At 41.4% G+C, this 26,899-nt stretch overlaps 1 protein-coding gene across 1 annotated transcript; it reads right to left on the bottom strand.

Annotated features, from left to right (window-relative positions):
* Nucleotides 1–772: 772 nt before the first annotated feature.
* On the bottom strand, nt 773–26,899 carry LYPLA1 (lysophospholipase 1). Its single transcript, XM_066623195.1, has 9 exons — nt 26,698–26,899; nt 19,467–19,498; nt 17,952–18,017; nt 16,252–16,299; nt 14,359–14,429; nt 12,316–12,389; nt 10,639–10,740; nt 5,335–5,511; nt 773–3,929 (listed from the first exon to the last, which is right to left on the bottom strand). Exons 1-9 carry the CDS (start codon nt 26,764–26,766, stop codon nt 3,876–3,878), a joined length of 693 nt encoding a protein of 230 aa, XP_066479292.1. The 5' UTR covers nt 26,767–26,899; the 3' UTR covers nt 773–3,875.

Here is a 26,899-nt window from a genome sequence, read left to right as displayed (position 1 = left end):
TGAGGATAAAAGGTTTAGGAGAAAGATCATGTATAGTACAATATTTTAAGCTTTGGGGGGAAAGGAAAAAATGTGATAAGGGAACAGCAGTAAGCCATGTAGTCATGCATGAACACACCCTTATGTCTATGGAACTGTTATATTTAAATTGCTTCAATCCTACATGTTTCCAGTTGACTGGGGACTATTGCCATAAGCTTGTAAATATGCAAGAAGGCCAAAGATGACCACACAGAGCAGGCTTTCACAGCTTCTATCTCATCAGCCTTGTATTCCCTCCCCACCTCAAAAGCAAGCTATTTATGTGAATGGAACTACAGACACAAAAGAGCAAGTGAGAGGAAGTGTCAAGCACGTTGCCATAATACATAACTTGTAGGCTTCATCTAGCCCAGGGCTTGACCCAGCCACTGGGAATACCTTCTATACTGCCCAAGTTCAGTGATGGAAAAAGGTAGGCTATAAATTCAAGGCACAAAATGGTCTGGCATACAGGGAATTCTGATATACCACTGTATGTGTGAACTAGCTCTAAGTATCAGGAATAGGACAAGGACTAGTTCAGTGGCCAATTGTCAAAAGATACCATTTATTTTCATGAACTGTTGATGCTACTTGCAATGGGTTTTCCTACACACATGATCTAAGTTAGTGGCAAAATACCGTGCTCAAAAAAATAAATGAAATATTCCCCACTGTACTATAGAGATGTACATTTGAAGGCTGCAGGCTTCTATACTTCAAATTATTGCTTTAAACACATTCAGACAGCAATTGTTCAGAATTTATTTCACAGTAACAGAAAGGTTTACATCTTTCAACTACAAGAAAGCCATTTCAATAACATTTGTTACCATGAACAGGAAATATAAAATCAAGATGTTACCTTAGATGTTTATGTTCTTATATTTATTTCTACAACTCAGGATTAAGGAAAGCCAAATTACAGCTTATAAAATATCCCAGCCTAAATATATGGCTTCATTAACATCCTATACAATACATTCTTAAAACTATATTCAGTTTGAGAATCAATAGCACCTATTTATAAAAAGATGCATTTTGTAGCTTAATAAAGTGCATTGCACTTTATTAAGACAAATAATTAACAAGTCTAAAATACAAGTTACAGAGTACAGTACTCTTCCAGCAATTCACTGCAATGACATTATACAATATTTAAGGAAAAACAAAAAGGCTATAGAGGAAAAAGTCCTAAAGAAGCCAATAGTTTTGCCTGTGTCGTCACAACATTTGGGATATGGTATACAATATAGTTATATATCAACAAGTTGGCAAAAGAATTTCCATCCAAATACTCCAGTTATAAATAACTGAATGTGGATATCAAGTTTTAGGTAAGATGTTAGTTGTCTTGAATTCAAAAGTGAGAGGTAAATGTTTCTTCCTATTGCAGTAAACTCAGAATTGCTACTCATATTGATTTCAATGGTTTCCACACACTGTTTAGGTGCATAAGAACATGAATACTTTCTTGCAGATCAGAATGCCCATTTGCACTGCTGATTTAAGTTGTGACTGTCCCACAAGGAATTCTTTGTAGTTTTCTGTATATTGTAACAGAAGCAAACCAACTTCTGTTAAGAAGCAAGGTTCAGAAAACTTCTCACTTTAGAGAAAGTTGTTAAATCATTTCAGTTTACCTTCTTCCCCTGGAAGCTAATACTTGTATAGAAAATTATTCAGTAAAAGCAGGACAAGCACTGAAGAAAGCCACATTGACTCCATATTCATATTAAGAGCCTTCCAACCTTTACAGAGGCTCCAAAGAATTGAAAAATTGTAGAGAAAGCTTAAGACTACAAAAAAGTGCTGCTTCTTATGAGGATAATTTCTATATTCAGCTGAATCAAGTGTTAAATGTTTCTGAACTATACCAGTTCAGGCTCCAGGTGGTGAAGTTGCATGCTCCAGTGCTCCTCTATTTACAAACAACCTGTGTTACAGCTAGGCTGAAAACTTTTCCCTAACAGTCCTATTGTGTGTGTCCAAGGTGGATTTACAAGAAAAAATACATAGGAAAATTCCAACATGTAGTTCTCTGAACTGTACCCTGAAGTGGCACAATCCAGAACCAGCTTTACTGTTTGGTTCTTCTATTAGTCCTATGGCCCTCAATCCAAGAGGTGACAGAAGGTTCACAAAAATTCAATAAATGTAATGCACAAATTACCAAAATTACAGGGTAGTTTTGGCAATTTTAGGCAAGATCAAGTCACAGGCTTCCTTGAGGTACCTTAGTCACATCTTTAGCTACCACAGGTGACTGATTAGATTGCATGGCTAAAAGAAAAAAAAATCACACAGAGAACAAAAGTAATGGAAGAGAAATTGAAAGAGCAGTTGATTTCAACATCAGTAGGAACTATGGGACCATAGTGATGACCTGAAAGGGATAGAGAAATCCAATGCACCCCCGCCATAGCTGCCACACTCTGTGTTCCTCACTACCACCAAATCTGAAATTTGTTTCTGGATGAAAGCCCAAGCTATACAAGTTGAAAAGAAAGCAGTCCATAGACCTTAAGATGTATCCCAAGTCTCCTTCAGTTCACAGAAGCATCACTTGCATTAGGAGGAGGAGTGAAGAGGTTATTTTTGCCTATCTTCCCTTCCCTCTGCAACTCCCTGCATTCCTAAAATATCTTGAGGGTCCTAGTCCTTAAAGATTTGGGGACAGCAGACAAAAAGGAAGGTAGACGAAAATCATCCCTCCTCTCTCGCACAAACAGGGCTTCTGCAAACGGAAGACAACCATAGAATACAATACTGTGGGTTTTATTTGTATATGAATACATAAATGTGATGCAAGTTTAAGATTTTGGCAAGTTGTACAAGATTCAGTATTTTCTTTTGGTCAGACATTTGTTAGAATTTGTTTATAGAAAGTACATATTGTCCCCAATAGATCCCAAATAACAAACATCTTAATAAAAAAAGGAAAAGCCACCATGTTACATCAACACTGAAGAGACAATTTCAGTTCCATATTTCTAAATGGTCTGTTACATAAATGTTGTGAACCTACATGTGATTCCTGATTTGTCTGAAGTAGAAACAAACAGAACAATGTTAAGACAATTTGTAATAAAAGGTATTTTGTGTTTTTTTAAATTTAGAAATTTAAAGGCTATCTAGAAAAGCCTGAGGGCTCAAATACTGCAGCCTGTTAGACGAGATTTTAACATAGCTTTGTTGTATTAAAACATTATTTAGTGATCTCTTTCTATCACCATTCAATCTTAATATGGGCAGTCTAGTCAGGTCTTCTGTCCTGAGATCTGACACTGGTTTTAAGATTTCAAAGCAGCTTGGCATGTAGGTAGGAGATAATACTGTATTTCACCAACGTATTGGGATAATTTAAAGACTGGAAAACTGTCTCATCTTGCGCATGCATAATAAAGGTCAGGTTTAACAATATTAAGAATACTTATTCTACCACTGCATGCTTACTGAGCTTTACATACTGCATAGTGTGTGTACAATATATGAATGTCAACTTAGCAAGCAGTAATAAAACAGGTCTTGGAACATATCAAATTGTTCTTGTTAAAACAATTATTTCAAACAAGTCATGTTCCATCATCAATTGATAACTTTAAATTTGGAGCACTTGAGCATGGAAGAGTATGCCTAATTATTCCAACATGCTTTTCCGCTGCCTTAGATCTACATCCTGGCCAATAAAAGTTAAAAAGAGCATCATGAGAAATGCTACTATTTACTCTTGATATATTTTTGCAATACAGTTAACACTGTAGGCACATAAATGCTTTAGAAATGGTAGCACAAAAAGAAACAACCTAATACAGATGATGCTGGTGCATTTTGCAAGAAGGCCTCAAACAATTTCACTCAAGCGGAGGTAGGTGCTTGTCAATAAACTGCTTTGCATCCATCATTTCCTGTTCAAGAATAAAAAAATAAACATTCATCTAAGTTTCAACAAATTAATTTCCTGACTTTACAGAAATTCATATCCAAAAGACCACATAGCTATTTGCAATGAAATAAAAAATTTACAAGCAATCTATCATGTCTTCGACTTTGGATTAAATAGCGTTGGCAACTTTGGAGGAGGGCAGGGAGATCCCATGCCAAGAAATGCAAATCTAAGGGTGCAATCGTAACTGTACCTTGGGCTGACGCAAGTCCCTTGTGCCAGCCCAGAACAGTCACAAATGTGCGTTTGTGCCTCCTTGCAAGGCAGCTGCATTGGCATAAGGAGATGCGCTGACACACGGAGGCCGAATCCAGCCTCCATGGCAGCTCCTTGCCAAGTCTTGCGTAGGCTTGGCTGGGCTCATGCAAGAGTAAAAGGTAGGCGTGGAGGAGGCGGGTGAAGGAGGGCAGGCGGGCTGGTACAGGAAGGTGGGGCTGGGATCTGGCAGTAATGCTGGATTCCAACCCCCATTCCCAGGGGGAACTAGTTAACTTTCGCTTTGACTAGTTAACTTTAGCTTGATTTGCAGTTGCACAGTAACAGACCCACAGGACACAAGGCATTAATACTTTTTGCTTTATTTTGCCATTTTAATCCCAGGCTAAGTAATAGCCAGTATATTATGACACAGTCCATGCGTTCCCCAAATTATTGCATCACAATGTAGAAGCTGGCAGAAGTCATGAGAAGTAATCAATGTACACACACACACCGCACTGCTCAGTATTTACCTGTTCGTCAGCAGCCAGGACTCTGACTTCAGCATAGACAGGGCAGCGCAGACCTTCCCACTGGCACTGCTTGCTCCTTGCGGCGCAAATATGGCTTATGGTATGTTTGTGACACCCAACACCGGCGCTCGGGCTGCAGCGCAGGTGCTAGGAAAGCATTAGATTGGGCTACCCATTAGAAAACATTTAGAAAACTGAGGATGCAATCCTAACCCCTTATGTCAGTGCTTTCCAGCACTGGCATAACAGTGCCAATGGGACGTGTGCTGCATCCTGCAGTTGGGTGTCACTCATGGAGGCCTCCTCAAAGTAAGGGAATGTTTGTTCCCTTACCTCAGAGCTGCACTGCCCTTATGTCAATGCTGGAAAGCAATGACATAAGGGGTTAGGATTGCACCCTGAGTTTATCTGACATGCTACAAAAACCTTTCCAGGCTTGATATCTGGAATTTCTATCAGTCTTCGTTCTCTCCCTGTCAATCATTCCCACACCAATTTCTACATATGCATATTATCCCAATATTACTGGGTACTTTAATTGGATACACAAAAAGCCAACATTTTAGGCAACAACAAAATTATTCTGTTGTTCTTCAATGAGAACACTCAACTCAGTTTAATTGTAACAATTATTACCTCAATACATGAACTATGCATCATGCCCGAATAAGTCTTGAAAGTTACATTGCCAGGATCAAGCATAGTTTTTAGCTTGTCAGAGGTGACAGAACCAAACATTAGTGGGACCAGAGGATCACGGTCACCATGGCACTGGAGAACGGGAATGTATTTGTTGACAGAACTGATGGTACCCTATGAAAAAATAAAATGTAACTATGGATGAAAAGCAACTTATTTCATATAAATTGTCAGAATGGCAAGCATACTTCACAACAGCATTTGAAAGAACTTCTGTATAATCCCAGCAAGTTAACTATATTTACAGTCTGTAAACGCAGTAAACCCCACCATCCTGCACAAAATTGCACAGACTTTTGCCAGGCCAGTTGTGGGTCAGTTGTGTTGGACTTGAATGGTCTCAAACAGTTAAACTTAACCCAAAAGATATAATTGCCAGCACTCCTTTGCCAGTCCTGAGCCTGGGTGTGGTCCAAACCTACAGGCAATCCAGTGACTATGAGGAATGGAAGTCTCAAGAACTCCCCTTCTTCTAAAGCACTGGCAAATGCTGACATTGTGATCAATGCTGTTTAGATGAACCAAACATTGCTTTATAGTGCTTTACAAATTTAAACACAAAAGACAACATTAATCCTCCTGTAATACTGAAATGTGATTTATAAGCACAACAAAATATAAAGCTAAGCTTCTGACCACTTACTGGTAAATCTCTAACTTCTGAGCATGTGCACAAAGATGACACAACCTCCCAGCAGCTGCTCTGGTGGCCCAATGATGGCAGGCCATGGCAAAAAGCCCTGGACACACTCTTGTATGGGTCTTTTCTACCTGACATGCTACTTTCAGGAAACTTCTAACCAATCAAAAGGTTCCAGACCCTCTAAAACAGCCGATGCAATAGGCCTAGGTGTTACACTAGGTAACAACCAAAATGGCTCAGCCAATCATAGTCCACAGAGAGGAAACATTTGAGGTGAAGGCATCAAGCCTGTCCAGGAGCAACTGCCCCCTCCCTTCCTGAAATGCACAGCTAAGGCAAGTTTGCAATTAACAGCCCAGCTGCTTGGCGCTGACAACTGAGAGATCAGCAATGATAATAGAACAGGTGTCTGTGAGAATCCTTCCAATTAGCAGCTTATTCTCATGGCACCCAGAGACACAGCTTTGCCTTTGCACAAGAGGAAAGATGGTCTCACAAAGCAGGATTTAACAATTCCGTCACAAGTGGAAAATAGTGAACACAGTCTGAAATGTATTGGTCAGTGTTAGCACATTGTCCTGCAAACACAGATGCCAGGCTGAAAGCACCGCTCTAGATACTTGCTTATAAGTCGATCTCACACATAAGGTGAAGGCAGGTTTTCAGCCAAAAAGACAACATGTTCCATTGCCCTTGGATGTTAGAGGAAAAACTTGGGAATGGTGCTTGTGAGGAGGAGCTGCACCTTGTCCTGGAGCCTGACTGAGAGGGGGAAAAGAATCTGAACCATGCCACTGTTTTTGAAGACATTAACAAGCTGCTTATGTACAGTAGTACTGTGTGCCATTCCCCTCTCAGAATTGAACATTGCATTGAATTGCTAAAAAAAGAAAAAAATTCCAGCCACATCAATCTGCAGATAAGCATTTGCACTTTTAAAAACCTTTCAAAACAAATGCAAGACTAATATAAAGCAACATCAACAGCTTACCCCAGCATAACACGCTGCTGCCAGATAACTTTTTATACTTTTCATTGTGATTTTAAGAGGCACTTCTGGGCTTGGAGTTAATGAGCTCAGAAGACTCTAAGAGCTCTGATAAATGTATACAAAGCTGCCTGTTTTTAAGCTGTTTGCAATCATTCAAAATGTTCCTTAGATGTTTCAAAGACCCTTTGCAGGCACTTTTAAAGCTTCTCCAGGCTTCTCCTGGCTGCCATGACATGACTCAACAGCCCTGACCTATGAGTGACCAGCAGATAAGAGGAGACATCTACACTTGTTTTATTGGTAGACATTTCTCACCTTATAGGAGAGTAGCTACAGTATTTTTGAACATCAATTGCTGAAGTAAAGTTGCTGTTTTATAACCTATTACAAGTAAAATCCATCTTTTTATAATGTTATTCCCATGTTTTGTAACCATTTTATAACTGCTTTTAATTATTTGTTTAATTTTTTCATCTGCTCCTACTTTCAGGGAACCAAATGTGAGCGACATTGCCCATTTTATCCTCACAACCAAACTGTTAGGCAAAGTTGGTTCATCACTGCACTTTGTCTCCACTCCAGTGTCCTCTAGCAAGCTTTGCGACCAGGAAACAGAGAGTGGATGTCAATGGGCAATTTTCACAGTGGAGAGAAGTGAAAAGCGGTGTGCCCCAAGGATCTGTCCTGGGACCAGTGCTCTTCAACCTCTTCATAAATGACCTGGAGACAGGGGTGAGCAGTGAGGTGGCAAAGTTTGCAGATGACACCAAACTTTTCCAAGTGGTAAAGACCAGAAGTGATTGTGAGGAGCTCCAGAAGGATCTTTCCGAATGGGCAGCAAAATGGCAGATGCGCTTCAATGTCAGTAAGTGTAAGGTCATGCACATTGGGGCAAAAAATCAAAACTTCACATATAGGCTAATGGGTTCTGAGCTGTCTGTGACAGATAAGGAGAGAGATCTTGGGGTGGTGGTGGACAGGTCAATGAAAGTGTCGACCCAATGTGCGGCGGCAGTGAAGAAGGCCAATTCCATGCTTGGGATCATTAGAAAAGGTAATGAGAACAAAGCAGCTAATATTATAATGCTGTTGTACAAATCGATGGTAAGGCCACACCTGGAGTATTGTGTCCAGTTCTGGTCACTGCATCTCAAAAAAGACATAGTGGAAGTGGAAAAGGTGCAGAAGAGAGCGACTAGGATGATTACTGGGCTGGGGCAACTTCCTTATGAGGAAAGGCTACGGCATTTGGGCCTCTTCAGCCTAGAAAAGAGGCGCCTGAGGGGGGACATGATTGAGACATACAAAATTATGCAGGGGATGGACAGAGTGGATAGAGAAATGCTCTTTACACTCTCACATAACACCAGAACCAGGGGACATCCACTAAAATTGAGTGTTGGGAGAGTTAGGACAGACAAAAGAAAATAGTTCTTTACTCAGCGTGTGGTTGGTCTGTGGAACTCTTTGCCACAGGATGTGGTGATGGTGTCTGGCCTGGACGCCTTTAAAAGAGGATTGGACAAGTTTCTGGAGGAAAAATCCATTATGGGTTACAAGCCATGATGTGTATGTGCAACCTCCTGATTTTAGAAATGGGCTATGTCAGAATGCCAGATGCAAGGGAGGGCACCAGGATGAGGTCTCTTGTTATCTGGTGTGCTCCCTGGGGCATTTGGTGGGCCGCTGTGAGATACAGGAAGCTGGACTAGATGGGCCTATGGCCTGATCCAGTGGGGCTGTTCTTATGGGGATTCAAACCTGAGACTACTTGGTCCAAGTCCAATACTATCAAGTTTCTATGCCAACTCTTTCAGCACATGCTTTGCATATGTAAAGCCTCAGGTTCAATCCTTGACTTTAACAGGTAAAGCTGAGAAGGGCTACAAACAAAGGCCAGACAATGGCCAATGGTCTGATTCAGCAGACAGTACCTCCATATGTTCAGTTTAGAAAAACCTTGCTATTCATTAAGTGTAAAAGTTTTATTTGATCTCCTTAGCAACTTACTTTACAATCTTTATGTTATGCTCTAAGACAGTAGTTCTCAAACTTTTAGCACCAGGACCCAAGCCAGCCCTGTTCCACCAAATGAATTCTCTCTGTAGCCTGCCTGCAAAAACCTCAAACCCACCCCCCCCCCAAAAAAAAAACTCATAAGATTTTCAGCCCTATCCAATGCCCAGTTCAATTTAAGATCTTATATTTAAACCAGTTCAGTGTGATTTGGGACAAAATTAATTTTAAATCCAACAGATTTTTTGTTAGGGCTGGATTGAAATTCAGAGCTTCCCACCAACGAGCATTAAAAAACCCAAAATGATGACGAGACTCTGCGGGGGGTGGGGGGGGGAGAGAAGAATCTGTAAAAGACAACAACTCATTCCAAACAAGCAGTGGTTCCAAACGCATTAGCACTTCAACCCACTGTTTAAAATTACACACCATCAGGACCCACCTAGCTTTACAAGACTAGAAAAGGAAAAGTGTTACCAGCTCAAGCCTCTTTTTACTGTACTATGGTGGGGGAGTTGCCTTCTAGAGCACTTGCTGAGCTCTACATGCATTAGAACGGAACCATTCTGGTAGCCTTGCACTCCCCTTCGCCTGACCTTCCACACAAGCTAAGGCACATTTGCTTACTCATGATTAAACACAAACATGTGGCTTAGTTTCACTTTCCATAGGGCTCAATACATTTGTCAGCTTGGAGCAGGGGTGTCCAAAGTTTTTGGCAGGAGGGCCACATCATCTCTCTGACACCGTGTCGGGGGCCGAATTTACATTTCAAATTTGAATAAATTTACATTAATGAATATATTAAAGATGAACTTATATGAATGAATGAAGGTCTTGCAGTAGTTCAAGGCCTATAAAAGGCCTTGCACAAAGCAAGGCTAGCCTTTCCTTTCCTGCTGCTACTGCATCACAGACGTGAAACAACAAGCAGTGGAGGGAACCCTCATCCCACAGCTCACTCGAGAGGCCAAACAGTTGCCCTCACGCTGAGAGCAGTCACATCGGGCCAGTGTGGGCTCCAACAAATCTCTGGAGGGCCAGAGGCTCATTGGAGGCTAGGGGCTCCCTGAGGGCCACATAAAGAGGCCTTGAGGGCCGCAAGTGGCCCCCAGGCCGGGGTTTGGGCACCCCTGGCTTGGAGGGAAGGACTTCCTTCTTGGGTCTTGTTAGTTGCAGCTTCGCGACCCACTCAATCGGATCATGACCCACAATCTAAGAAACCTTGCTCTAAGGAATTTCATCTGAAAGTTGCACTTACGCACACACACCTTCAAGAAGTTCCCAATACCTTTACATGTTTAAAAAAAAAACTTGAACTATAGTCACTTTTTTGTAGCATTATTAAAAACTATCCAATGGATATGTTTTTTTGAACTATTCTGTAGATTCAGGAAATGCTGGTTACTTTTTTTGTATTTAGGCTTTAAAATGGAACAGAGAATATAGAAATGTGCCAAGCAGGAAACTATTTAAACTGCTGGCTACTTTTAGGTTTATAGGTCATCCATTATATATGTTAAATATAGTAAATAACTTAAATACAAAACTGAAGTCAGTTATTTTGAACTTTAGGAAAGCAGCAAACTACCTCTGAAAATGAGGTCCTCAGTGGAAGCCAACAGCTGAGTGCCAAAACACCCGCCAATTTCTGATGCGTTGTCAGCGCTGTATACAGTGATAAAGCTCCTCCCTAATGAAACCAAAGATAAAGCTCATTATTACACACGGAATCGCACACTACACTACTATGTATTAAAATTCACTCATTCAAAATGCTGTATTTTGAAGATCTATACTAATGTTTATATGCTGGCTGGCATTTATTTATTTATTTAACACATTTATATTTCCACCTTTCCAAGAGCTCAAGGCAGCTTACAATACTTGATAGATAAAAATACAAGATTCAAAAAAATTTAAAATCCAACACATAATTTAAAAGCCAGCATAGCAAATGATATAATTCTTCAAAAAAACTGATAGGTGGTGGTAAGTAAAAATATACAACAAGCTAGAAGTACTGAGGCAACAAATATATAAATACACAATAAAAGCAGCAGGCCAGATAAAAACAACTGGGCATCTGCCACCCTTACCCACCCCCAAAAACCAATGTAAACAAAAATGTTTTTATGCCATGCCAGAAACATTTTACTGAAAAGACAGATTTTAGATTTTCTGGCAGTGAGTTCCATAAGTGATGTCACAACTGAGAAGGCCCTGTTCTTTGCCACTGCACCCTTAGCTTCTCTCAGTAATAGAACTCTCAACAGGGCCCTCTCCAATGACCCAGGATGTAAGGATTATGTACTTTATGTAGTAGGAGCATAGACTGTTCAATATTTACATCAATGATTCTCAATAAGAGAGGCAGGATACCCTAAAGAAGACGATCCTCTCCACTTCAAGTGTGTGTCTTATTTGGGTCAGCGTTACGACTCTCTCACTTCCAAGTCAATGATAACCAGGCTCCGCACATTGGACTGTAAAACATTTGCTTTCCTATGAGCGCTTCCAAAAGGACCGTGATGCAAAAGGACCAATTCATGCAGCCATGTTCCCTCATGTCGCAAGAGTCAGCAGAGTAGTTGGATTTACAGACAACAATATTTACACATAGTATAGCTTAGCACGTTGTAACATTGGGTGGGATGTATGCGAGGCTGCACAATTATTTGACTTTCTGAGTAACTTCACTGAGTTTCACAACCATTTTACCCCAATGCACCACAGAGAAGGATAGTTGGCTATGCTAATGATACCATATCTATGCCAGATAAAATGATAAAGGCATGTGGAGAACTACTTCCGGAGGTTGTTCCACAGGTTGTGTAACTCACAGATTAGAGAGGTTTGCCAAAGCATTGCAAGAAAAAGTAAGATTTATTCTGGAACATGCTGAACTATCACTACTGAGTACATATGGAGACAATTTCTATTTTTAGCATATTTGATTGGCTTGAAACTTATCACTCATCCTAAGCTTTGGAAAAATGTAAGATATGGATTTAGATAGAAATACATTGCATTCAAAAGAGCACCAAGAGATCTCTCATACTGTCACATGATAAACAACTATTATGAGTAAAAGAAAGTATCATGGAAAATATGGGCTTTTATTTTTGAAGGAAAGCATAATAATGAAAATAGCTTTTCTGCTTAAACAAAGTTCTAGGTTACTAACGGTAGACTTTCCAAGATATCAAGATCTACCTTCAATTTTCATAGAAATAGTGTTAGATGGAAAACAAGGAATCCATTTTACCTGAGAAAATCCTCCCAAAATTATTCTGTTTGAAGGAATTCCATTCTTTATTTCTTGTTCTACAAGTGCTTTCACTGCAAAGAAAGTCTACTGGTTAATGATGTTATAAGACGGAAAGAACTGAATATCACAGGGGGGAGAACACATGAGGATAACAGGCAGGACTGAGTGACAAGGTTCTCCATCATACTCCCTCCCTACTAAACTAAACTACTAAACTACTTCCTGTTGAATAATTACAGGAATCCTAATTCACATTTATTCTCACTGTGCCTTGTCAGGCTCCTAATCCCTCCCTCTTTTTTTTAAACCTCTTGCAGTCATCTCTCCTAGAATAGCACTGTAAGAAATAGCACCACTCTTGTATCTTGGGGTAATAAGAAAAAGTGTAGATTTCTGACCTACAATCATGTCTCAAAACCATGAAGTACCTCCAGTTTCTCAGCTGCAGCAAGACCTTTCTATTGCAAGTTCTCAGCTAACAACTACCTGTTGCATCACTTATTTACAAAATTAAAACTACTGTTAAAACAATCTCTTTATCTACTTTCTGCAGCACAAATGGTTGGAATAATACAAATAGGTAAGGATGGAGAGCACAAAGGCAGTCTTCAAATGCCAAGATGCACTCTCCTTCTGCTCAGAGCACTTCAAGGAGTTTATGTATTCTGTACCTTAAGCTGAAATCACCCATTGTTTCCTGTAGCTTTTGAAGCAATGTTCTTTTCCCTCTCCCACAACACCAAAACTGGAAATCCACTAAAATTGATTGGCTGGAGAGTTACAGCAGACAAAACAAAATATTTCTTTACCCAGCATCTAATTAATATGTGCTACTCCCTGCCACAGGACATTGTGATGGCACCTGGCCTGGAGGCCTTCAAAAAGGGATTTATGGAGGAAAAGTCCATCACAGGTTCCAAGCCATTATGATAATAATGCAACTTCTTGGTTTTAGAAGTAGGCTCTCTCTGAATGCCAGATGTGGCTTTAGGATACAAGTATCTTGTCATTTTGTGTGCTCTCAGAGAAATCTGGTATGTAACTGAGGTACAAAAAGCTTGACTAGGCGGTTCCTTGACCTGAACCAGCAAGGCTATTCTTATTTTCTAATGCTGTGGCAAATGAATAACCAATTCAGAATTTGAGACAGAAGAATCTGAGTATAAAGCATATTACAGTGGAGTAAAAGGATTTAGGAGGTGAGAAAGCATTAATGAAGCTGCACTGAAGAAATACAACAGCAAGATTCAGAATAATAATTGGGGAAAAATTATACTGTAAAATTAATGAGCAACAAGGAAGGGACATAAGAAATTTGTATTAACTACACCAACAGAGAAGAGGCTAAACTACAATTGGCAAAACTGTAGTAACACATGAGCCACTCAGATTGCAATCATTCTGTTCTGAAGACATAACAGGAGATGGATAATTAACCTCAAACTAAGGCATTTGCATTCTAGAAGAGGTCAATAATCAAAACCACTCCATTGAAATATTGCTTAGATGAGAACATACAATTGAATCTCTATTAAATCTCAACTCTTAACATCAATGAAACAATTTATCTTTGCCAGCAGCTGCCATCGAAGCAGCATTGAGTAGAAGTGGGGACTTTCAATAAATCATTCGTTATCTCTGCCAGATTACTTGCACAAAGAATTCTTTATCAAAAATTACTAGGAATCTCTAGCTAATGGAAAAAAATGAAGAAGCTAGTGAAAATGTTGTCCTGAAAATAAATGCTAATTTTCATATATTACAGTAAGAACTATTTTTCCCCTCTTCCATTAGTTCAACCTTTGTCCAACAAATGTTGTAATTAAAGTCTTGGGGTCCTTCAAAATTCTGGGTTGTGGTAGAACTTTGAAATTAACCCAAATAATAGCGCTTAAGTATAAAGCACTTGCACACTGGATCACAGCTAATTTTAAAGACTACAAACTAATATCACAAATACAAACCAGGCTGAAAACTGGCAAATTTCCAAGCAATGCCCCCTTTCTAGTTGAGCTAATACTACATTGCTACTGAACATACCATTTTCTGCTGCTTGCTTGATCCCAGCTTCATCTTCCTTGGCATCTGGATCAAGTCCAAAAATATCAAACCTTAAAACAAAGAATTGTTAAGCTGTGTCAAGGAGCTATAAACAGTTACAAAATTATCTATGAAATACATTAGAAGCCTAAGAAAATATATTTTGAGGTCCTGATCATACATTTCATAACATGAGGACCTGTGTTCTCAAATACATCAATCATTTGATAAGTATGACAGCATAAAGCAAGATCTATAGACACATGTACTTGAAAAGATTCTGAAGCTCTGCCTACCACAATTATAGTACAGACAGGAGAAAAAAAACAATCTGTAAGATGAAACCTTCTACCTACCTATATTGCATTGTGCTAAAAAAGAATGTGTTGGTCATCACTATGACAGAAGAACCATTGGTAACAATTCGCTGTATTGCTGGAATGTTTTAGAAACCATACAGTACAAGTATTTTAAGTGCTGGAGGGTAATGGGGCATATACGAAACAGAAGCAATCTCTTGCAAGAGAAGCAAGGTAGGATTTGGACAGGAACAAAAACCTCGAAGTCTGTCAGGTGGAACTATTATTTGCATAGCAAGCAAACTGAGTAAGAAGTTGTCCTATTAGGCTAGGGGGCAAGAAACTCAGAAGTGGAGTGACAGCAGCAAATCAAGATACAGGAATCTGGAGAAAAAATTGCCTGAAGAGATACTAGCACAGAAGATAAGGAACTGAGAAAAGGAACGTGAAGTAATTTCACACACTGCTACAGTTGCCACTTTTGCTGACAGGATTATTGAGCTTCTAAGCACTCCATAATCAGCACACATGCAATGGATACAATATAGATTTTCTTACCACTGCTTCTCTGGGCTAGGAAAAACTGCAGCTTTTAAAATAAGCATCCTGTCAAACCAGCCCAACAGAGCTTGTGAACTTTAGGACAATGAACTGTGGACAGGCTACTGCTCCCCTCCAGCACTGGTGCTGGTCAAGTTTAGGATAGGGCCCTTAGTTAACTATAGCTGTTTTTATGCAACTTGCATAAAAGTTCAGTTCAGATCACACTTTTGTCCAAATCAGCCACATGCAGCAAAAGTTGTAAGTTCACAATGAATGCATGACCTGGCGCCTTCCCTTGCATCAGGGCAAATTCAACCCAATTTCCTTAATCGAAGGGCAAGGGGGTGTCCCAACTGCTCCTCTGCATGCACTGATAAACCTATTTTAGGCATGTTTTAAAATGTTAAAATAGTTATTAGTGCAGGCACAAAAGAGGTTTGGGCAAGTGCCCCAACATTTTTAAACATACTTAAAATAGGACAGGCTTGCTATGAGCGTGTGCATTTTTTACTGTGCGGAATGGGAATGGTCAGTCAAGAGTATCATCCAAAGTTGCTCTATGAGACATTAAGGTACCAAAGTTTAGCACAGGCTCACCCCCTTTACTTACATCTTTTTCCATCATTTACTAAGAAACAGCTAATGGCAAATTTTTGCCTTCCCCATTTCCCTCAGTCTAGAAGCATAATGCTAAAATACCATTTCCTACTTGGTAATAGGAAAGGCTACAAGCAGGGCTAAATTCTTCAACATCTAATGCAGCATGCCAAATACTGCCCTCCTTACCCAGTGATGTGCCAGCCTCAGCTCCTCCCACTCTCCAATGTCCTAGCTCAGCACTCTCCTCCACATTTCTTCTTCCTCTCTATTCTCCTTTTCCAATCCAGTAAGTGGGAGGAAAAAGAGGAGTAGTGCAGGCAAATTGGCAAACAGGTGAGCACCTTCTACCAATCTGCTGTCTGATGCATCCAGTTGGTATCATGGATGGGCCAGCCCTGGCTATAAGCCTAAAGAAAATAGTCCACTGAATTACTTTCAATTCACTACTTACCAAGAAGGCATAGCCATGTTCATATTTAGAGAAACAGGCATGACTGGTCTGGAGAAAAATTAAAACACACATTTAATAAGAATATTTGCAACAATCATTTCTCCATTGATTCCTGTGGACAGTTCTCACTTCTGCCCACATGAGTTTTAGAAGTGGCTCCAATCTAATTCTGTAAGTTTCCTATTCCGACAACTAAATTACATTGTTATTTTAAAAGTATGAAGAGGATTGTGCATTTGGAACCTAACCTTCATGCCCATCCCTTCACGGAAGCACACTCTACTTTATATTGCAGTTCTCCAAGTAGTACCCCCACTTGTGGCCTCAAATCACTATTTGGAAATCTGTGTCCTATAATACAAATTATACAGACTTTAAAAGATGCATCACAAACCACCAACACATTCTGTCATAAGCTTAGACAATTAATTTGCATTTCATTAATACTTTAAAATTCAACTATCTAAACCAGGACAAGATGAAAACAAGGTTACTTCAAGTTGACACCCAACTATTACCCAGATCCTCTCTAAGGTTCCACATGCTAATCTTACCCATACATTTAATGCAGCAGCTATTTCAAAATGATCTACAGGTGATGCTGGTATTTGTGTAACCTAGTTTACTTGTTCAGTTGGTCTTACGGTTGCCATGCTGACCAGAAAAGCACAGCACATTGTATTTTACTATGGTTTTCATTAGCTTCCAGACTATGTTTTTCCTCCCCCTTAAGGTTTTGTTTCTCTACACCATGTTTAATCTGTGCTACTGAGGTGAACAGACAGCTTTTGCACTAGCTCTGCACCTGAATAAACTCTGAGCTCCACCCCTTGACTCAGAAGACTTTGCCCTCAACCCATCTAAGTGCAGAACTGGCTTTTATTTCAAGAGTTAGCAATCCAAATCAATTTCCTTCCTGATTCAGACACAAAGTGTAGATGAGAGACAGGAGTCTGACATAAACCAGCAGCTGTTAAACTAGATCCATACAAGCAGTTGGGAGCAATCAAAAGAAACCACTAGCAATGGAGTACCTGAATCTGTTTCAGCAGTGTATCTTGTACTGTCCTACTGTCTTCTCCTGGGTTCAGATGCCTGCATAGAATACTATTATCTTTTTCATAATCCACTCATGAAATAGCCAAACCAGAGGGCTCCTCACATGTATCAATTATTGCTTGCATTCTAGCTAAAGTAGCAGCATATCCTGAACAAATGTAACCCAACACCCACAAATATGTTTCTGTAGTCCTAATTGCATGTTAACCTCAAGCAGCTAGAAATTCTAGGTAACAATTTTGTGACCATTTTCATTTTCCTAACTTGTTGCCTATTTCAATAGTGGAAGAAGACTAGATAACTAGAAACTAGAGACATAGTTAACAAGTGAAAGAAACTCATACGTTCCCATTACTATTGACAGAATCTGCTGCTGGCAAATGACAAACAAGAAGTAAAAAGAAATACATCACAAGCCTGAAGCAGGTGGTCAGGTTGCTAGAACTGTATGTGCCTTTGTTTGCACTTACCTGAAATGCAGAGATATGCTTGACGAATATCTAACTTTAGAAAGGCCTAAGGGTCTGCAACACACAATCTTGTTTCTATAGAAGACTTTCAACACTGTCTTACTAAACCCTGATCTTCAAATTTGTTTCATAAAGCAAAAAGACCAACTAATGAAAAGTCAACATACTTACGCATGTGGACAGATGTATTTTACGTGTGGGCTTCTGATACCCGCAAAAGCTTCTGCCCATCCATGTCTATTGAAACACAAAAGGCAAACTGTTATTAAATGACTATGACAACATATTTTCAAATACTCCATGAAGCATTTTCCAAGGCAACACAACATGCCTTCATGTTCTAAGTCAATGCAAGCCAATATAATCATCAGCGTATAATCATTCTTTAGAGCCGATATTAAAAATATAACTTTAAGAGCAACAGAACATCTAAGCAATTTTTTAAAAAATTAAGTTCATTTATAAAATTGTTGGTTCAGTTTAATATTGGATTCTGTGGTCTTTCCCATGCCTTACGGCACCGTGCGACCTTGAAGCAGCTGGCAAGCTGCAGCTGAGCGTGGGAGGATGGAGGCCAGAATGTTAAACCAGATCGGAGCGTAACATCTTGTATGTAGTGGTTCTTGAAAGAAAGAACCTTCTTTCAATTTGTAAAAATCCCTGCGTGGATTTAATAAGCCTGCCTATGTAAACCGCCTTGAATAAAGTCTTGAATAAAGACCAAGAAAGGCGGTATATAAATACTGTATATTATTATTATTATTATTATTATTATTATTATTACTACTAGGCTACAAGGGGAAAGAGTTTTAGTGTAGGTTGGCAGTATGTCATTAAAGGAATGCACAGTAGGAAAGGAAAGGTTTTTGTAGGAGTCACTTCCCCATTACCATTAAAAAGAAATTTCCTAACTTCTGATTAAATAGCACCATAAGGAGATTCTACAGTCCCACTGGTTTTAAAGAACAGTGTGAGGGGGAATAACCACTATCTGAACAATGACAGGGTAGGTTGTAGGTTTTACCTTGCTTGATCTTAAACTCATTCCCATCCCCCCACATGACAAATGCATGAATAATATTGTATGCCAATAAAGGTTAATGGATTGGATTGAATAAGAACATTTAACTTTCAATACCTTAGATGAGTTTTTAAAAAATCATTTCTTTAGAAGAAGCCATCTGAAAGCTCAGTTGAAAGAAAAATGTTGAAAAAAGGGATTCTTGTTTGTTTTCATGGCTAATTCCAGTTGTTTCTATCTTAATCAGATTACAACCTACATATAATTTAGTATATAAGTAGTACATTAGCAGCACAATCCTTGCATGTTTACTCATATATGCTTTGTTTAATTACCTTACTCCCAAGTAAGGTGCATAAGATTGTACTATTTGCAGAATTACTACACAACTGAAGTACTTTTCATGTAAGCCTTTGAACATTAAGCCAAAAATTGAAATAGATTCCTTCCTACAGCTAAATCCTTCAGGTAGCAATGCAGATGTTTAAAAACCACCCACAAGATGAAGTGGAAACTGTTTGATATGAAAAGTGTATTGTACAGAGCTACACTGACAACAGAAGACCCTCCAACTCTTGTTACTGCATTTTTCCTTACAACTCACAGATAGCAAGCTATATTTTTAAAGACTAAAGATAATATATCAGGAAAGATACATTACTTACCCAGTGTCTCCTAATCCATGAAGAAAAATGACCTAAAAAACCCAAAGTATTTCTTTTAAAAACAACAAAAGAATTGTCAGTTTTATCCAACTCTTCCGTAATATTTGTTTTTACAAGCCGATATACTTCTGATCATTTTCTTGCTATAGAATAGATAAATGTAACAATAACAACCCCAGCTAAAGACCCAGGCCTAAGCATGGCAACATGATCAGGCTTGAAGATCTCGAATGTGGCTAAACAGCATAATTGTTAGACTGTTATATTCTTATGACAGCTCCATTACAATATCAATTATTGCAACCCTTCTCTGACTGTGTCACACAGGAGCACTTATAGCTACTTCACATATTTACATAAATGTAAATGTAGACAAAATGTAGGCAATTATCTACCATTTTATAGAATTGATAGAGTCTCTTTAAAAATAATTCCTTTTGTCATTTCTGTATTTTAGTTTGTGATTTCATCCATTTTGTATACCTTCCTTATAAACTACTCTCCTTAACAAACCACTTTTCACAGCAGAATAAATGAAAAGACATTTCCCAGTCCCCACAGGGATCTCAATCTAAATTGTTGGAATGGTTCCTTTATTTTTTGTCTGCTGATATTAACAGTTGGTCTTGTCAACCACTCTTTTTGAAATACTAACTACTGATACATTTTCCTCTGCCACTTTCCTGGGGTTTATTTCTCTTTGGAACTACTGTCCTTCCATTCAATGCAACCTTCATGCAGATGCCATTCAAAACCACCAGCTTTGAACAGTAGCTATTCCACACAACAAGCTTCTTCCTTTGTACTGGCTCACTATACTGGTAAACCAGTATATCATGTACTGGTATACATGGTAAGCCTCAAGCATATCACTGTCTAAATACATCTTTAGTATAACAAAGTGTTCATCAGTAATATTGAGTGCTTGTTGCAGAAAAGTGGGCTAAAATAAACAACTACCTAAGAGTGGTGACCAAACTCAGTAGGACTTCTAATGAAATATGTATAGGATTGAACTGCATATATTTTAAAAACCGAAAATACTCTGACAGGAGCAGGGATACATGACTAATATAGAGACATACATACACACAGCTTACCCTATGGAGCAGCCACCAGACAAACTGTTACAAGCAGCCTTGATGTAGCAGTTAAATCACATAAGACAGTCATGGTATTGACATGGTATTAAATCACATAAGACAGTCATGGCAGAGGTGAAGGCATGTATGGTCCCTGTGATGCAAGAACACTTCTAGGAATATAAAGTGATTTCAATCAAGGCTGAGGAAACCTTAGTCTGGGTTATACTCTACAGTGTCTCCAGAGGCCAGATGTGGCCACGGCAAGCCTGTGGTCCCCTGGCCTGCTGAAACCAAATGCAACCAGGAGGAGTTCTGAGGGCTGAGGAGGCCACATGCAGCTCCCTGGCCCTCATCATCTCTTCCTAGTTTTTCCAATAAAACAGAAGTGCTGCTTTTGGGCCCTCTGAAGGCCTCAGAAGGTTCTCTGAGAGTTGGGGAGGCCTGCTTGGCCCTCAGAACATTCTCTAGGTGTTTCCTGTAATGTGCTGGTTCAAAGGTATTTACTCCTGAACATGTAAGTAAGTTGTTCGTGGGGTGGAGGAATGGGAGTTCATTTGAGCGTGTGTTTTATTTCTGTGATGTGTGTTGGTGCTTGGAGCATGTAAAGGTTGTAAGAACCTTGGGTGTGTCCCAGTTGTAGAGCAGCAGAGTCTTTGAATTAGCTATTGTGTATTTGAGCAAGGAATTGCACACACAGAGTAGTTAAAAAACAGTCCAGGTCATACACATAGAGTACAGCAGTCCAGCGTTACCTTATCCAAGTCAGTATCCACAAAACACAGTCAGTCAGTCCAAGATCATTTACAGCGCGCGCGCGCGCACACAGTTACCCAATTATCAAAGTCTCTGGCAGCAGTTTCACAGTTTACACCTACTGCACTGGTGGAGCTGCCTAGTGAGGCTTAAGTGGGCTGAGCACCCAATCAGAGTCTGCCCAGTTAATTAGGGTGTGGCAATCACAGGTGCAGTGTAATCCAGCTGACTCAGCTGCTTGCAACTTTCCTCGAACCAATTGTTTGCTATGCCTCTGGCTATGCCTGAGCAAACAGCTAACAGAGCAATCATGGAACTTTGAGCCCATTCATTTATTCATTCATCTAAGTTCCATCTTTAACATATTTATTTAAATTTTATATTTAAAATTTACTTCTTCTTTTTTGGCCTTTGACACTGTGCCAGATATCTGATGTGGCCCTCTGGCTGAAAAGTCTGGAGACCCCTGCTCTATAGGAAAGATTGGAAGCAAGCAGAGCTCCGCAGAAAGGAACAATGGCTCAGTACTTTTCCAATATCATAAGTCTGAAGTTGCTTTAAATGCTATGTTACAAATTAGGGTTTATATCCCTGGAGATAAAACATTATTATGTGATCAAATGACCAACTTCATACATTTCTGAAAAGAACCAATAGTTACAGTATTCTCTCTCTCTCTATGAATGTTCAAAAGGTCTTGGGCTAGGCCAGGGGTCGGCAACCTGCGGCTCTAGAGCCGCATGTGGCTCTTTCAGCTGTCTGCTGTGGCTCCTCCCAGTGAAAGTGGCAAAGGGGGTAACAGGAGGCACCTGTGTTGGGAGGGTGGGCTGCTTCCCTCTGCCCCCTGAGCTCACTGCCCTCCTCTCCCTTCACCCCCACCTGCTCCACATTGGTTTCCCTTTTCAATTTTGTCCACTCTGCAGGCTTAAGCTCCCTGTTTTTCCCTTCCCCAACTCTCCAGCAGGATGCCCTCCTCCTCAGCCATTGCTAGCCCTTGCAGCCCCACTCAGTGTAAGGAGAGGCTTTTCCTCCATAGCTGAGGAGACATCCTGTGTGTCTACTCAGTAGTAAGCCCCATTACAGTGGATGAAGCTTACTCCCAGGAAAGGATGCCTGGGATGGCAGCCCTGGAGCCGTGCCCGGCAGCTCTGTTCTCGAGCAAGCCCGGCTGTAGTCCCTGGGCTACTCCCAGGAAGGTGTGGAGGGCTGTAGCCTCAGCCTCCTCCTGTGCAGGTCTACTCACAAGTAGTCAGTGAGGCTTCCTCCCAGGAAAGTGTGGAGAGGACTGCAACCTGAGTGCTCCAATCAACTTGTCTGCTCAGAAGTCCCACTGTAGTCAATGGGGCTTACTCCCAGGATACTGTGGAGAGGGTTGCAGCCTGAGGGAGGGAGGGCGGGCAGACAGGCAGGGCAGAAGCTGGCCTGTGGCTCCCCCCTCCCCCCCCAGCTCTGGCTTCTTCTCTTCCCCACCTCTGGAGTCTGTGTCCTTTTTTCCTTCCAGCAGGGTGCCTCTGGAAGGTGGGGGGAGTTCTTTAGTATCCATGTAAGATAAGCAGATGTCATAACTGCCATATGTATTGGAATCCTGGAAGATCTGGTCAGGAGGTAGAGGTGGTGTCAGCAGTGGCCCCTTTAAGGGTAAGGCCTGGGCATCCAGCAGAGTGTGAGGCACAGCTGCAGCCACTTGAAGGCAATAGGGCCCTCAGGGATATAAGGAGCACCTGAGGCAGGAAGGGGGGTGTGGGTTGGAGGGGAGACTGACTTGCCTTATTGACTGGGATACTCTGACTGATTTGACTGACTTACTTTGGAATCTAACCTTGGACTGTGACTTAACTTATTGACTTTGTACTCTGCCCTGGATACTCTGACTTTGTGACTAACGGACTGCTGGAGACACTGGAATTTGGTGTGTGGCTGCTGTGCCCAAGACCTGCTGAGGACCAAGGGTCTGCTGTAGTGGCAGGAGGCTGCTGGCAGGAGAAAGGACCTCTGCAGGTGGGGTCCAGCAGGACTGCAGGGCAGAACCAGGGTCATTTGTTGGAGGAAAGAAGGGGAGCTAATTTGCTTAAAGTGGGCATAATTCTCCAGGCAGAGAATGGCCTTGGAATCAGGCAAAACACCATAGAGGACCAGGCGTCTGAAAACACAGGACAAGAATGTATGACAAAACTAACTAAAAGCTACAAGAGGGGGCTACATTATAAAAATAGGACCTATAAGAGCATAAAGGTAAAAAAAAAAACCAACTATATATGCAGTGTTATCTTCATTTTAGATGTCAAAAGGGTTTTGTGGCTCCTGAGGTTTTTTTCCTGTGGGAAAATGGGTCCAAATGGCTCTTTGAGTGTTTAAGGTTGCCGACCCCTGGGCTAGGCCAACCTAGAACTATTTTGTACTGCTCAGTCACTTTTAAAAGACAGAAAAGTTCTTCACCATCTGCAGAACCCAAATATATAACCTCATTCAAAATTTTAATCACTAAGGAAGTGATGTTCTTAATAGTGCTTATTTGGGACATGCCTACCTGGTAACCAACACTAAAATAACTCATTTAGTTGCTTTTTCACACTTTTGGTTATTTTGATGCAATGCTCACATTTAGACAATTGCAAGTAAAGGTGAAAGTAAAAGTGATAAGGTTTTTTTTGTAGCAAGAGAAGAACATTTTCTCATTCCCCAAACCTCTTACAACAATCTCTCTCCACTTTAGTTATGATTTTGTTTCTACTAAAACGCTAACTGCCCCACACAGAATTTGGTTACTCATTGACCACAGAAGTGACTTTGCCAGTGTTGGCTAACATAAAAGGCAGCAAGCAAGCATGCATCAGCTATGTTATCTGGGAGTAAGCACCACTGAATTCAGTAGGATCTACTTCCAAATAAACATGGGCAAGCAGGATTGTGCCACAAGTGCATTAACCCCTCTAGCCAAAGAAAGATAAAAACCAGGGGTCTCCAAACTTTTCACTATGAAGGTCACATCATATTTTACACCAGTGGTTCCCAAACATTTTAGCACTGGGACCCACTTTTTAAAATGACACTCTAACAGGACCCACCTGGCTTTACAAGACTTTAAAAAAACTAAAAAATACGTTTATTTACACTCTACTTTCTCTCCCTGTTGAGCATTCAAAATGGCTTGTTTACACATAAAACTACCCAGAAAAAAATACTCCAACATTTATCTCCCCATATTTACAAATGTTTGCAGGCAGAACAAAATCAATTTTATAAATGAATGAATGAAATTTAAATGAATGAATAAGTTGTACTTGGATCTTTTTTGTAATCAGCAGGATATGATTCATAGCAAAAGAGAAATGTGACAATTACAAAGAAAGAATGTCGTACTTAAACTGAAAAATAATGAGTAAAAGTGTCAAACATTAGCAAATGCTCTGACAAAATAAAAAACAAGTTGTGGAGGTTCAGATAAAATATTGTGGCAGAACAGATGTGGCCCCTGGGCCATAGCTGGAAGACCACAGGTATAAACAATAAGAGGAAACAGTATCATGTACAGTACAGTGCAGTGGTTCTGGAACTTTTCTGGCTCATACCACCCCTGATCCTTGTGGCCATTGGCCATGGCTCCCCATTACAACACCTCACCTCAGTTACCCCCAAAATGGGCATGAGGTGAGGTGTTGTAATGGGAAGCCAACTCATCCCAAAGTAGATGGGGGCTGCTCACACACATGCAACCAACATGTAGATGCCACCCCCATTCCCCCCAGGCAAAAGGAGGAATGCAGACTGGGGCAAGAGGAGGAATGCAGGCTGGGGCATTTGGACACCCCCCCCCCCAAGAGCAGGCTGGCTCCCTCCTTCACTGAGCTTACTCTTCCCTCCCAGTTTGAAGCCTGCCAGGAGCACCCCTGTGCTGATGAGATGCAGCACCTCCACACTCTTCTCCTCTCCTCCAGCCTTGACCAATCCCAGGACGAGGGGCACACTGGGAAATGTAGTCCCTGGGGCGAGGTTGCACATGGAGAGAGCTCCATGATGAGATGCAGCACCTTTGCCGATGCCCAGCCAGCCTTCTCTCCCACCATGTTTCACACGCCCTCACAGCCTCACGCTGCCCCACCCACCTCTTTCACAGCTGAAGAAAAGCAGAAAGGCAGCAGGTGCAGCTGAGCAAAGCTCTGCAGAATCAGCTGCAGCCACCTTTCTTCCCAGATGCCTCAAGATGCCCCTATTGACTAGCCATGCCTCCCTAGGGAGGCTGGATGCACAGATTGAATACCTCAGGTATAGTGTTAGACTAACAACTTATTTCAACATAATAGCAGGCTACTCGATGTCATCAGGTGCAACTGTTGCACAAAAGGTTCTGATGATAAATTTTGTTAACACAGGTAACACAGACAGAACTCTTTGTTGCTTTTTCTGCAATGGATTAGGGCAGGGCCTCCAAACTATGGCCAGGGGGCCACATTTGGCCCATAGCAAACTTCTTTTTTGTCAAAGCAGTTGCTAAGCTTGACATTTTCATGTATTCTGTACCATTTCTCGGTTTAAGCACAACATTATCACATTTCTCTTTTGTTATGAATCCTCTCATGCAGATTACAAAAAAGTCAAAGTAAAATAAATGAATGAATGAAATTTAAATGAATGACTAAAGCTAATTTTTAATTTTTGGTCTGTGAAATATATGATGGGGCCTTCTGACTGAAATGTTTGGAGACCCTCCCCAACTAGGGCTACTATCCTATCCATACTTTCTTGGTAGTAAGCCCCATTGACTGTACGTTTGAGGAGATCTGCATAAGATTGGGCTGTAAGGCTACATTTCTATCCACTTTCCTGGGAGCAAGCCCCATTGACTCAAACGGGACTTACTTCTAAGTAGACATGCATGGGATTGGGCTCTCAGGTGACAATCCTATCGACACTTTCCTGGGAGTAAGCCCCATTGACTACAATCAGATTTACTTCTAAGTAGGCACGCATAGGATTGGGCTCAGGCTGCCATCCTATCCACAATTTCCTGGGAGTAAGCCCCACTGACTACAGTGGGACTTCCTTCTGAGCAGACATGCCCAGGCTGGGGCTGTGGCCACCTCTGAGAAGCGGACTCCGCGGAAAGACCACCGTGCGCGGCTGCTGACTGCAAAGGCTGCGCGAGGCGCTTGCAGGCTTCGCCAGACAGAGCACGCCGAAGAGGGGCGGGCCGGCCGCGGAAGAGCCGAGGCGCGCGACGCAGAGCCGGAGGCGAAGGCCCTGCGGGGCCACGAGAGGCCGGGGCGGGACGCGCAAGGGCGCCGCCGCCCAACGGAGGCCTCCCGGCGCAGCGAGCTCGCAGCCTGCTCCCGGGCGCCTCGGGAGAAACGCCCCCTCCTTCCCCTCACGGCCGGTTCCTGGCCCTCCCCACTCACCGCGGCGGTGGCCTTCCTGGCAGCCGGGACCATGGCGGGGAGCGGGGCGGACATGTTGTTGCCACACATACACCGCACTGGCTCGGCTCCCCCGCGGCGGCCAGAGGCAGGCTGGCGGCTGGCGAGGAGGGGCGCGGAGCGGATTGGAGGGCTGCGCGGGGGAGGCGGGAGCGGGGCTGCGCGGGCCGCCTCCGTCTCCGCC

The sequence above is a fragment of the Tiliqua scincoides genome, chromosome 4 (genome assembly GCF_035046505.1).
Source record: "Tiliqua scincoides isolate rTilSci1 chromosome 4, rTilSci1.hap2, whole genome shotgun sequence".
In the NCBI taxonomy this organism is placed as follows: Eukaryota; Metazoa; Chordata; class Lepidosauria; order Squamata; family Scincidae; genus Tiliqua; species Tiliqua scincoides.
Note: the sequence above shows the minus strand (reverse complement) of the source record. Positions and strands in the feature narration are given on the sequence as shown.

Bases quoted from the DNA above. Each gene is read 5' to 3' on its own strand.
- LYPLA1 (XM_066623195.1), bottom strand. From the start codon at position 26,766: ATGTGTGGCAACAACATGTCCGCCCCGCTCCCCGCCATGGTCCCGGCT. The intron at 19,499-26,697 runs GTGAGTGGGGAG...TGGGTTTTTTAG, and splicing joins CCAGGAAGGCCACCGCCGCG to GTCATTTTTCTTCATGGATT. The intron at 16,300-17,951 runs GTAAGTATGTTG...ATTTTTCTCCAG, and splicing joins AAATACATCTGTCCACATGC to ACCAGTCATGCCTGTTTCTC.